The following is a 12273-nucleotide window of genomic DNA, read 5'->3' as shown; positions in this document are numbered from 1 at the left end:
GGGGGAAGCTTCCAGGAGTTGACCCTAAAGGAGGGGTGGGATTGGTTTGAGAAGTGGGGTGGATTGGGTGCCACCCAAGCTGTACTGTGCTTTGGGTCCCCAAACTGTCACCTCTTTCTCTACCCTCTCTTTCCTTGTTCTAAATATAAACTCCTCTTGTTCCAGAGCTTAGTGGTCAAGCCAGACCAGCTGATCAAACGACGTGGAAAGCTGGGCCTAGTGGGCGTCAACCTCACTCTGGATGGGGTCAAGTCCTGGCTGAAGTCACGGCTGGGTCAGGAAGCCACAGTGAGTCTGGGCATTGGATCAGGGTGGCCGTGCTGTGGTAGCAGAAGCACACATAGCTGCCTCTAGATTAGCAGCCCTATGGCTCATGCCTACCCTGGTCACATTATAGCCCAGGTAGGTGGGAGTCCTGCAGAGCTGACTTAGGGCCTGTCTTGGTTCTCTTTCCCAGCTTCCCCTATCAGCGAATAGCCAGATGTGCTTTAAAAGTAACCCCAGTACAATTGAGAGCCAGGTGGAAGTGGACTGTTTTTTATCCTCACCTGAGGACATTTTTTGTTCAGATAGAGTCGGAGGGAGGGGGAGAGAGAGAGAGAAACATCGACGTGAAAGGGACACATCGAGGGGTTGCTACCCGCATGACCCAACTAGGGCCGGGGACAAACTGCAACTGAGGTACGTGCCCTTAGTGGGAACCGAACCCGGGTCTCTTGACCACAGGCCGACGCTCCAACCACTGAGCTAAACCGGCCAGGGCAGTGGACTGTTTTTTTATTGGCAATCTGAGACGGGACTCTGAGGCCCATTCTGGGAATTCTTTTCAATTTTCAGAATGGGTACGGTAGCTTGTCATGACGTGCAAACCCTAAGAGGGTGGGTAAACAAGTTGAAGAAGAGAGATGCGGAATTATTTAAGCAGAGGTATGACTGGGCTAAGAACCCAGGATGTGACAGTTAATACTACCGATGAGTAAATTTAATTTTTGGCTTTTTCTGGCTTAGTGATTAACATCAACTCTGTAGATGAGAGAGCTGAAGTGAAATATGATTTGGGAAGGCTAAGAGATGCTCAGAAATAAAACTGCATTTCTTTTTCTCCTCCCAGAGGGAACTGGAGAACTGAAGGGAGGGATGGGCTGCGGCTTGGCTTAGACTGGGGAGAATGTGTGCCACCCACACCTGGCTTTGGCCCATGTGGAGTGACTGTGGACTGGGGATGACTGTTCTCTTCCTGGCTCCTCGGAAGTGGGATGAAGGTGGTGATGGAGCCATCTTTCTCTCAGATTGAGCTTCCTTAAATCAGCTCTTCGTGTTCGTTCTGTTTCTGGCCCTCATAGGTAAAGAGGGATCCTTGAAGTTGTACATGAGCTCAGGTGCTGAAAGATCTTGACCTTTGTGCTCCCAGGGAGAGGACAGCAGGGTTGGGGGCTAAGCAGTGTCCCCAGGGAGGTCCTCATGCTCTATTCTCAGCTGGAAGTCAGGATGTCTGAGCTGGCAGTAGCTTCGGCCCAGGAGTGCTCATTACCTCTGATGGATCACTGTCTGGTCTCTGACTCAGCAATGATGCAGGGCAGGCGGGGGCTTTGGGACACTCCGGGAGGAGGGCTGTCTGCCTTGGCTGCCACCAGAAACTGATTAGCTCTGCAGGCCTGTTGTCCTCAGCCATGAAAGTCTTTGTGGAAAGTTTTCCTAGTCAAGCTCTTGCTCTCCTCTTCTCGCCCCCACCATTGCCCTCCCCGTTGCCCCCATGATCCCCAAGCCTGGACTCTCATCCTCAGGCTGGTTCTGCCTGCCTGAGCTCTGAGGTACACAGCCTTGATTTGTCTGAGCTCTTTACTTTGTGTGATGGCAGGGAGGGAGATGACTCCCCATCTCTGTGTCTTTGGGGGTGGGGCAGTGTTGCAGCTCATTTATCACCCTCCAGAGGAGGCAGAAAGAGAACATGCAAGGTCAGTACATGTCGAAGTGTGACTGGCACAAGGGCAAGCAGATGGGAGAGGAGATCTCATGAGGACTTCTTTAGCTCAGGGCAGCGATTTTCAACCTTTTTCATCTCATGGGACATAAACTAATTATTAAAATTCTGCGACATCAAAAAAAATATATACAGATATATATATTTTTTTCACTCCTCACACACAAAAAAATAGGTATAATTTTGATTCATAATTTTGATTCATTCACAACGGACGGCTATTGTTGTATTGGCTGTTGTCATTTTTTTGTTGGACAATCTAAGGGAAAAGAGGTCAGTACCCCTGAATAACTATTGCATGTTTAAAAAATTTTTGCCACCCACTCATTGGAAATCGCTAGCTTAGGGATGTGTAGCCCAATTGCCCTGGTTTCTAGAAAAATCTCTCTGCTGAGTGCTGTGGTGGTAGTACTTGGTCTCCACCTGTGATGGGAAGGTGAGGTGGAGGGAGCAGAGTGCCTCCTCCTTCTGCCCTGGGGAGGAAGACATGTCATCATCCAGGCTTCATTTTCCTTCATCTCTGTAGGTGGGCAAGGCCAGAGGCTTCCTCAAGAACTTTCTGATCGAACCCTTCGTCCCGCACAGTCAGGTATGTGTGAGGTGGCTCCAGGCTGGCTCTTCTCCCTCCTGGAGCCTCGTGTTTGTCAGCCTTAAAATGAAAGGGGAAGTTAAGCTGCTGGAGAAAGTCAAAAGGATCAGAGTCTCAGAAGCTGCACTGAAGGCCTGAGGGTGTGTACGGAACAGGGAGTCCAGAAATGAAGGAAAGGGCTTAGTTTGCTGCCAGGAGGAGTCAGGGCTGGTGACTTCCCAGTGCTGAGATGAGGAAGACTTGAAGGCAGAACCCCCTCCCCCAGGTCAGGTCATGCTGGCTCAGTCTGGACTGGCAGCAAGCAGACCGCAGCCTCTTCTCTGCTCTTGTCCCTGAGCGGGAGGTGGTAAACAGGTCTCCCTTGGTGAGTGTTCTCTGTGGATTTTAGAAATGAGGCTACGGGTTGGGCTCCTTGTCCTCAGTTCAGTGCCCCCACTCACGTGGTGCTTGTGTCCCCTGTAAGGTGGAGGAGTTCTATGTCTGCATCTATGCTACCCGAGAAGGGGACTACGTCCTGTTCCACCATGAAGGGGGCGTGGATGTGGGTGATGTGGACAGCAAAGCCCAGAAACTGCTTGTCGGGGTGGATGAGAAGCTGAATCCTGAGGACATTAAGAAACATCTGTTGGTCCATGCCCCTGAAGACAAGAAAGAGTTGAGTAAGAGGGTCTGCAGGGATGTGGCGGTGGGGGAATAGGGAAGGCTAACAGGCTCTGGGCACAGAGCAGGGAAAGCAGAGTGGACTTCTTTGTGTGGGTGTGAGGTGAGGAGCAGGTGGTAGGCACACACAAAACCCCAGCTCCCCCACCCCTCACCCCCCAATCCTGGTCCCCAGAAGGGAGGGTAGCTGGCTGGCTCAGACTGAAATATGCCATCAGTGTTCCTCACCTTGCCCCTGTCTGTCTGGTGCCTCCTCCTCTGGCTCCCTGCCTGACAGCTCCTTTCTACTTCAGTGGCTGAAGAGTGATGCCCAGGGAGCAGGCTTGGCAGAGGAAAGCAAGGGGGTCAGCAGGGTGTCAGGATGGTGGGGAATGGAGCTGTCATTGGCAGTGACATTGCTGCTGAGCCCGATCATTGATGGATTGATTGTCTCTCTCTCTCTCCCTTCCCCTTTAGAATTCTGGCCAGTTTTATCTCCGGCCTCTTCAATTTCTATGAGGATCTGTACTTCACTTACCTCGAGATCAACCCCCTTGGTAACTGGTGCTGTGGGGGTGGGATGGGGCATGGGTCAGTTATAGCAGGGTCCCAGTGCCTGCACTAACTCTGGCCTTAACATTGAAAGGGCAGCACAGGCCAGTGTGCGTGTGCAAAGGGATCACCAAGCTCATTGCTTGCAGGCTTGTTTGTGAGTTCTCAGAAGACCATAATTATTTCTCTTTAATCAACTCCATCTTCTTTCTTTGGCCTTAATTTGTTCTGTGATTGGGAAGTCCTGGTTTTGATCTGACTATGTGCTCTGTGGCTGTTTATGCCAGTAGGTTAGGCTGTTTGTCCAGGAATGAGGCTGCCTCTGCTCTGGTCTGATCCTTGAGGCCCTTCTTTCCTCTCTGTGCCTTCAGAGTGCCCCTCCTCCTCATCCTCTTCCCCTCCAGGAGTTGGTCAATCATTGATCCCCAAGACCAGGACGGCCCAAGCCTCCCAGACAGGAAAGGAGGCAGGTGGTGTGATCTGGCTCTGGCCAGGGCTTCTCAGGGCAAAGTCCTGATTCCAGACCCAGCTGGGGATGCAGTCCCTCTAATGGGCCAGATGGCTCTGTGCTAACTTAATTAGCTAAATGGCCCTGGGGAAAAGGGAAGATGATGTCCAGTGAGGCGGCAATAAATGAATTCTGCTGGCTGGGGGCCCAGCGCACCCCCACAGTTCCCAACACCCTCCCCACACACACTCCTGACAGTGAGGCTTCCCCTAGTCAGACTGCAGAAACCCAAATATGTATACATATATGTGCCTGCTTAGGGGGTTTTCTGACAGGAATCTGTACCTTCAAACTTTTTTTTATTTTATTTTTTTATTGATTTTTAGAGAGAAGGGAAGGGAGAGGGAGAAAAATAGAAACATCGATGAGAGAGAACATCGATTGGCCGCCTCCTGCATGCCCCCCCTGGGGATTTGGCCCACAACCTGGGCCTGTGCCCTGACTAGGAATCGAATCGGTGACCTCTTGGTGCATGGGTCGATGCTCAACCACTGAGCCACACGGGCCGGGCTAAACATTTTTTCTTAATAGCAGGGCCATGGATGGGTGAATGGTTTGATACTTAAGGCACATTGTGTAGCATTTTATGAAAATATTTAAAAATTACCGTAGCAACTGAAACAGACTTTTGTATCATATTACCTATAGTTCAAGGAGGGGGAACTGGTCTAGGGTTTTTTTGTTTGTTTGTTTTTAATTCTCACCCAAGGATATTTTTACATTTATCTTTAGACAGAATGAGAGGGAGAGGGAGAGAGGGAGAGAGAAACATCAATGTGAGAGAGACACATTGACTGGTTGCCACCTGCATGACCCAACTGGGGCAGGGGACAAACTGCAACTGAGGTACGTGTCCTTGGTCAGAATTGAACCCGCAACTCTTTGGTCCACAGGCCAACGCTCTAACTGTAGAGCCAAACCAGCCAGGGCAAGGTTTTTTGTTTTTTTTGATGGGGGCAAAGCTGTGTCTCTGTAGAGTTATTCGAATATCTGCTGCGTGAGGAAGTCATTAGGCCAGTGTGGGAGTGCTGTGTGGAGAAGTCTGTGGAGGGGTTTGGAGGTTGGTGGTCACCTCTGCCTTGGGCTGGTGTCTGATTGCCACTGCTTTTCCCGCAGTTGTGACCAAAGGTGGTGTCTATGTTCTTGACTTGGCGGCCAAGGTGGATGCCACTGCCGACTACATCTGCAAAGTGAAGTGGGGTGATATAGAGTTCCCTCCCCCCTTTGGGCGTGAGGCTTACCCAGAGGTAAGGCTGCTTTAGGGAGGTGATGGAGAGTTATGGAGGTGGGGAGGGAGCGGATGACTAATCTCAGATGAGCATTTGGTTCCATCGTGGGCTATATATTTGGCAGGGAAAGGAAGGTGGAAAACCATTTAATTTTTTTTATAACTCCAAAGGGGGTTGAGGGTGGGAGTCAGCCAAGCCTCTGAATCCCAGCCAAAAATCCTTTTAGACTTCTCTCTCAATCAGCCTCCCTGGGCTTTTAACTTGATTTGTTGCTTCTCGACCATTCCAAGTGGCTCCCCCTAATCCTGTCAGGAAGGCAGTTCTCTCTGCCACTTGCTGAGAATTTTAATTGCTCCCTTCCACCTCATCCTCCCTGAGGTCCTCACAGCAGAATTAGGCCTCCACGGCATGATGTAACCCCGGCCAAAGGGAGAGACTGCTGGGAGAAGGGGTTGGGCCTGGGGAGGGGAGAGGGTCGTGTGATCTAGGCTGAAGACTCTGGGAGTGGGGGCTGTTGTAGAAGCAGTGACATAGCAAGGCTTGGGACTTGGGCAGAGGGCCAAGGACTTGAAGTCGGGGAGAAAGGAATTGGGAAATTTGTTCCCAGGTAATGACAGTGGCGATGGGTGGTTTTGGTACTTGAAGGTGCCATCATGTTTTGTCCCAGGCATGTAGGACCCCATACAACCCCTTTTCCCTGGCCCTATTAAGGCAATTGAGGACCTCTTCACGTATCTCCAGAGAAATGGGAGGGGACGGGTCCTGGCATCTGGGAGCTCGGTGAAGGGGGTGCTTCTAGGGCCTACCTGTTGTTGTCTGATCCCTAGGAAGCCTACATTGCAGACCTGGATGCCAAAAGTGGGGCAAGCCTGAAGCTGACCTTACTGAACCCCAAAGGGAGGATCTGGACCATGGTGGCTGGAGGTGGTGCCTCTGTCGTGTACAGGTGACTAAGGGGCCTACTGAAGTGGATGCCAGTTGGGTCCACTTGTGCATGGCCTGGATCAAGCTGATTTACCTCTGGGGATCTCTAGCTTGTTACCTTGGTACAGAGCAGGAATCATGGGGCCTGCCAGAGGGGTCCTTGTACTTTCCTGTTTGCTTCTGAAGGAAGTTCTTTTATTAGTTTTAGTTCTTGGAAGTAGTGATACGAGTTCCATGTGCAGGACCAACAGATAAAATGAACCAGAAAGTGATGTTGCTGTGCCCCCACCCCTTCCCCCAGGTCACCAGGGTGAACAGTGCTGTGTGTCCTTCCAGGCATTTTAGCACCTGTGGAAGTATGCGTAATTTCACGCTTCATGGAAATATTGGGATCCTAGTTTATACCTTTTATGATGGTTGGTGGTTTTCCACTTGAAGCACAGCAGACGTTTGCTCCTTTCTAGGCCTGTGGTCAGCCACACCCCCTGCTGAGCTTGGCTGGGCATCCCTCTGGCTACAGCAGTTTTCCTTCTTTATTGGGCAGCCTGGTGGGGACTCCAGGAATGTGCATTTTTTCTTTGTGTTGAGAAGTGCTCTTTGTTCATTTTACTTACTGTTGTCAGTCAGTCCAGGGCCACACAGGCGCAGTGCTGGTAGAGTGCACTGCTCAGGAGAGTCTGATGCAGCACCGTTAACCTTCGAGTGTGACTTGTGTGGGGCTTGAGGGTCCGAGGTCTGAGAGTTCAGTTCCACAGTCTGACTTCAGGGCTTTGGGGCCGTGTATGTGTCTTCCCAGTGACTGGGCTGCCACTCTCTGCTGCTAGAGTTGGAGCCAGCACTGACTTCCATGTTTTCCTGGCAGTGATACCATCTGCGATCTAGGGGGTGTCAACGAGCTGGCGAACTACGGGGAGTACTCGGGTGCCCCCAGTGAGCAGCAGACCTATGACTATGCCAAGACGATCCTCTCTCTCATGACTCGCGAGAAACACCCAGATGGTGAGACACACGTACTCTTTCCTGATGATGGCCCTTTGTGCTGCGGGGAACAGCTGTGGGCTAGGAGGCACTGAGGTTGTGGTCCTGGTCCTTTGCAACCTGACCTCGTCCTTTAACATCCAGGCCTCAGTTTGCCTGACTGTGCAGTGGGCAGTGACAGCATCTATCACGTGAGGGTCTCTGAGAGGATGAAGAGCTGATGTGTACTTAAAGCCTTATGAGCAGGATGCAAGGAAGGAGGCGAGGCATGCTCTCACTCTGCTATAAACTCACTTCTTAGTGGCTCACTTAGACATTTACTACTCGACTGTGTCATTCCAACTTCCCTTTACCATCTGTTCAGTGTTGGGGACTACATACACCAGTCACCCTACTCTGAAGCCAGATAGAGTGAGATTCCCACCAGGTGTATCCAGAAGTCAAGCTGGGTTGCTAGATGGCCATCTAGGAATGACGTAGGGATTCTGTGGGTTTGGGTTAACCATCTGCTCCATGGTATAGGTGATGGAGAGGTGGAGCTGATAGGGCTGACAGTCATCAGGAGATTAGCCCTCCCACCTCTGCACTGACACCTCCTGAACAGTTGGGGGACCCTCGCTCAGAGGACAGAATGCTCAGTTGGCTTTCTGGTAAAATGCTCAAGTCTACCTTTCTAACTCTTTTTGACTTCTCACTCCAAACCCAGGAAAGATCCTCATCATTGGAGGCAGCATCGCAAACTTTACCAATGTGGCTGCCACGTTCAAGGTAACGAGCCTCAGTGACCGTGCAGTTTCTGGGGAACATGGGCTTGGGGGCAAACAGGAAAGGGAGGTTCTCAGAAGCAAGTTCCCATGACTTGCTCACACAGAGGCTCTTGCCCCAAGGTTCCTTGTGGAGGATGCAGACGCTACTGGGACAGACCTGAACTGAAGCTGTCTCTCTGGGCGAGCAGCTGACACTCTCTGGGCCCTAATTCTCCCAGCTAGTGGGGAGGAAGTGAAGTTCTGCCATCCCCCCTTTCAGGACCAATTTTTTTTTTTTAATGTTTTTATTGATATTTAGAGAGAGGAAAGGAGAGAGAGACAGAAACATCGAGATTGGCTGCCTCCTGCACGCACCCTACTGGGGATTGAGATCACAACCCAGGCATGTGCCCTGACTGGGAATCGAACCAGCGACCTCTTGGTGCATGGGCAATGCTCAGCCACTGAGCCACATTGGCTGGGACAGGACCAATTCTTGTGGGATTTTTTATTTTTATTTTTGTATTCATCTTCAGATAGAGCAAGAGGTATAGAGGGAGGAAGAGAGAGAAAAAAACATCTATGTGAGAGAGACACATTGACTGGCTGCCACCCACACAACCCCAACTGGGGCCGGGAACAAATTGCAACCCAGTTATATGCCCTTAGCGGGAACCGAACCCAGGACTTTCTTGTCCGTGGGCCGACGCCCTAACCGCTGAGCCAAACCGGCCAGGGCAATTCCTGAAGAACTATCTTAAGACCCTCATTTTCAACCCTCCACTGTGAGACTCTGGGTTCTCTGCTACTTCTAATTTTTCATCTCTCAGTCCCTTCTCTAAAAGGTCAGAATTCAGAAAGTGTTTTTGATGACCTGGGGATCCTGCTCATCCAACCAGGGGCCCTTCAGCCTGTGCACAGGTCAGGGCCATGGATACACAGTTTTAAAGTGTGACTGCCAGTCAACAAGGATGACGGAGCTAACATGTCTCAGGAGGCCATTTATTGTTCCACACTGTCAGATGCTCATTGAAGTTATTCAGAAGAATGTGCCCCATCTAGTAGTTTCTTATAGGTTTGAGACTAATGAATAAATGTCAGCCTTGAAAGTCTGAGCTCTGAAGAAGTGGAGGAACAGGCCTCACCAGTCCTGTCTAAAACAGGGTGTCCCTAACTGGTCCTTATTCAGCAGACAAACCTGAAACAGGTCAATCTCTCTTTTTGTTTTGTGGTACGTGCCCCTAGCGGGAACCGAACCTGGGACTCTCTGGTCCGCAGGCTGACGCTCAACCACTGAGCCAAACTGGCCAGGGCAAAACAGGTCAATTTCAACAGCTTTGTTTTCACTTCTGAGCAACCCTAGGATAAAGCCAGCACTGGTGATAGGGTGGTTAGGTCTGGAGCAGGAACTGTGTATAAAGCCTTACGTGACAGAAATTAGACTCCTGACGGTAAACTAGCCATCTGTCTGGAGAGAGAAAGTTGGTACACACCTGTATATTCTCTCTTCTTTCCAAAGTTGATACCCATTGCAAGGGCTATTCCCTAAATCTCTTGAAGAAGCTTTTGTAGGACATTGAAATTGTTTTTTTTAATTCTTATCTGAGCCTGGCCATTGTAGCTCAGTGGTTGAGCATCGACCCACGCACAGAGAGGTCACTGGTTCATTCCTGGTCAGGGCACATACCCAGGTTGTGGGCCCGATCCCCAGTCGGGGGTGTGTAGGAGGCGGCCAATCAATGCTCTCTCTCATCGCTGTTTCCATCTCTCTGTCCCTCTCCCTTTCTCTTCTTCTGTAATATCAATAAAGAAAAAAAATAATAATAAATAAAATAAGAATAAATTCTTATCTGAGGATATGTTTGGAGAGAGTGAAAGAGAGAGAAACATCGATCATTTCCTTCCCATATGTGCCCCAACTGGGGATCAACCCCACAACCTTTTTTATATATGGGATGATGCTCCAACCAGCTGAACCACTTTCATTATTTCATGTTTTATTAACATCTTTACAAGTAAGTGATCTTGTGCCCTAGGACTTTGGGTAGCTCATGCATAGTCCAGTCCACACATGTACAATTCCTGACTGCCAGGGCCTGCATGCTCCATGAGGAGCAGCACTTGTTATGCACACCCTGGTCCCTTTGTTTATCATGGTTTTAATCATTGACTTATGGCTGCCTTAATTTTAGTCATATTTCTGTTTGTCTCTTTGTGCTTCTAGGGCATCGTGAGAGCGATTCGAGATTACCAGGGCCCCCTGAAAGAGCATGAGGTCACAATCTTTGTCCGAAGAGGTGGCCCCAACTATCAGGAGGGCTTACGGGTGATGGGAGAAGTTGGTAAGATGGGGACCTTTTCTCTCTCTCCCACCCTGAGTGTCGATGGCCTGCTTCCTTGGGATTCCTGAAGGAGTCCGTCTGAACACTGCCCTGCTCTCCCACTCCCCTCCGGATATGCAGCTTGCTTCTATGGCCTCTGTCTGCCCTCTGACATGGACCTGTCCTAAACTTCAGAATGGGCAGTAAAGTGTTTTCATGCAGCCGTTTGTTTAACAGATATTTGTGAAATGCCTACTCTATGCTAAGCACTGTAGTTACAGCCACACACACAACACATGACTGACAGCTCAGCCCTCATGCTGTTAAGAACATTGGCTGTAATGTCATGTCACGCTAAGTGCACGAAGGAAGACAAAGCAGGGTGAAGGGATAACGTGTGGGAGGGCATGGGCAGTTGTAAGTGGGGTGATCAGAGAATGCTTGACTGAAAGGGTCACTTTTGGCCAAAGACCTGGAGGAGAGGAGGGAGCGGGTCAGTGATGACTGTCGGCAAAGGAAAAGGCAAGTTCCAAGGCCCTGTGGTGGGAGTGTGCCGGTGTGTACAGGCCCAGTGGGGATGGCCGTGGAGGGCTGAGGAGCAAGGGGCAGGTGTTGGAAGATGGAGGCAGAGGGGCAGCAGGAGCAGACGTGTGGGGCTAGTACAGTTCCTGGGAGGCACTTGGCTTCGATCCTGGGTTGGCAGCGGTGGGAAGACTTGGGTCAGAGGAGAGACACAATTTGACTTAGGTTTGAAGGGTTATTTTATTTGGGTGGACAACAGACCATAGGACAGCCAAGATCGGAGCAGGGGGAGCTCTTAGGAGACGGTAGCAGAGTCCTGGGCAACAGTGGCCTGGATGTGGGAGTAAGGGAGCAAGGGCGTGGTAATTGGTAGAACAGCAGAGCTTTGCCCCTCACTGAGCTGAGGGAGGCGAGGGTGTGACATCTGTTTTGGTTTCCTTTCTCCCTTCTGCGTTTTGAGTGGCTCCTGCAGGTTCACAAGACCTCTGACTCCCAGAGCTTTCAAGAAGTCTGGGACCATATCATCCATCAGGACTAAAATCAGGTCTCCCTAAGTTGACCTGATTGAACCTGAAACACATGAATTTTGTGGCCAGCAGCTTTGATCTTGAGTAAAATGCAGCCCCCACTGCCAAGAGCGTTTACGTGTGGAGCAGGGGATCACGTGAAGTGCCAGAGGGGTGCCAGACATAAGGCGCTTGTGCTCTCTAATGGGAGAGACAAAACCTTTTCTTCTTCTCATTTGTCCATGGTGAACACCAAACCCAACTTAGTCAGTTGAAATAGTGCCAAATCCTAGTTGTCCCCCAAAACTGAGTACCTGCCATGGGCCGGACCTGCAGGACAACACAGTGAATATCACTCAGTCACGGTTGGGACATTAAACAATTAGACAATTCTTGGAACAAGATGTTGTCAGGACGCTACATAGTGAAGCAGACAGGGTGGTGAGGAGAGTGGCTGTCATCAAGGTCATCAGGAGGTGGCACTTGAGCTGAATGACAAGAGCAGCTGGGTGAAGGTCTGGGATGAGAGCTCTGTGTGGAGGAAGGAGCCGGGCCAAGCCAGGGAAGCTGGAGTGTGAGGTCGGGTGGGGGGCGGTTGGAGAGCTGGGGTCCAGGCTGTGAACTGGAAGAGTGCAGACTAATGATGTTTGTGCTCAGCTGAGAGTGTCAGCAAAGCTGTTTCTTACTCTTCTAATCAGCAGGGTGATCTTTACAAAGACGAGTTCGGTGATGAACATGACAGCTGACTTGTGCTGGATAAATGGTCTTACACAGGAAG

General features: G+C 50.5%; 1 protein-coding gene across 4 annotated transcripts in view; it reads left to right on the top strand.

The window, feature by feature from the left end:
* ACLY (ATP citrate lyase) overlaps nucleotides 1–12273 on the top strand; it is a 45777-nt gene that overhangs the window by 6758 nt on the left and 26746 nt on the right. For all 4 annotated transcript variants that reach the window (XM_036268022.1, XM_036268019.1, XM_036268020.1 and 1 more), the window contains 9 exons: nucleotides 166–288; nucleotides 2508–2570; nucleotides 3034–3224; nucleotides 3687–3766; nucleotides 5386–5516; nucleotides 6326–6444; nucleotides 7285–7421; nucleotides 8107–8168; nucleotides 10371–10488. In XM_036268022.1, coding sequence (XP_036123915.1) covers nucleotides 166–288; nucleotides 2508–2570; nucleotides 3034–3224; nucleotides 3687–3766; nucleotides 5386–5516; nucleotides 6326–6444; nucleotides 7285–7421; nucleotides 8107–8168; nucleotides 10371–10488 — 1024 coding nt within the window. The remainder of the gene's footprint in view (nucleotides 1–165; nucleotides 289–2507; nucleotides 2571–3033; nucleotides 3225–3686; nucleotides 3767–5385; nucleotides 5517–6325; nucleotides 6445–7284; nucleotides 7422–8106; nucleotides 8169–10370; nucleotides 10489–12273) is intronic.

This window comes from Molossus molossus, unplaced genomic scaffold (genome assembly GCF_014108415.1).
Source record: "Molossus molossus isolate mMolMol1 unplaced genomic scaffold, mMolMol1.p scaffold_m16_p_19, whole genome shotgun sequence".
NCBI lineage: Eukaryota > Metazoa > Chordata > Mammalia > Chiroptera > Molossidae > Molossus > Molossus molossus.
The sequence above is the reverse complement of the archived record's forward strand: the minus strand, read 5'-3'. Positions and strand labels throughout refer to the sequence as shown.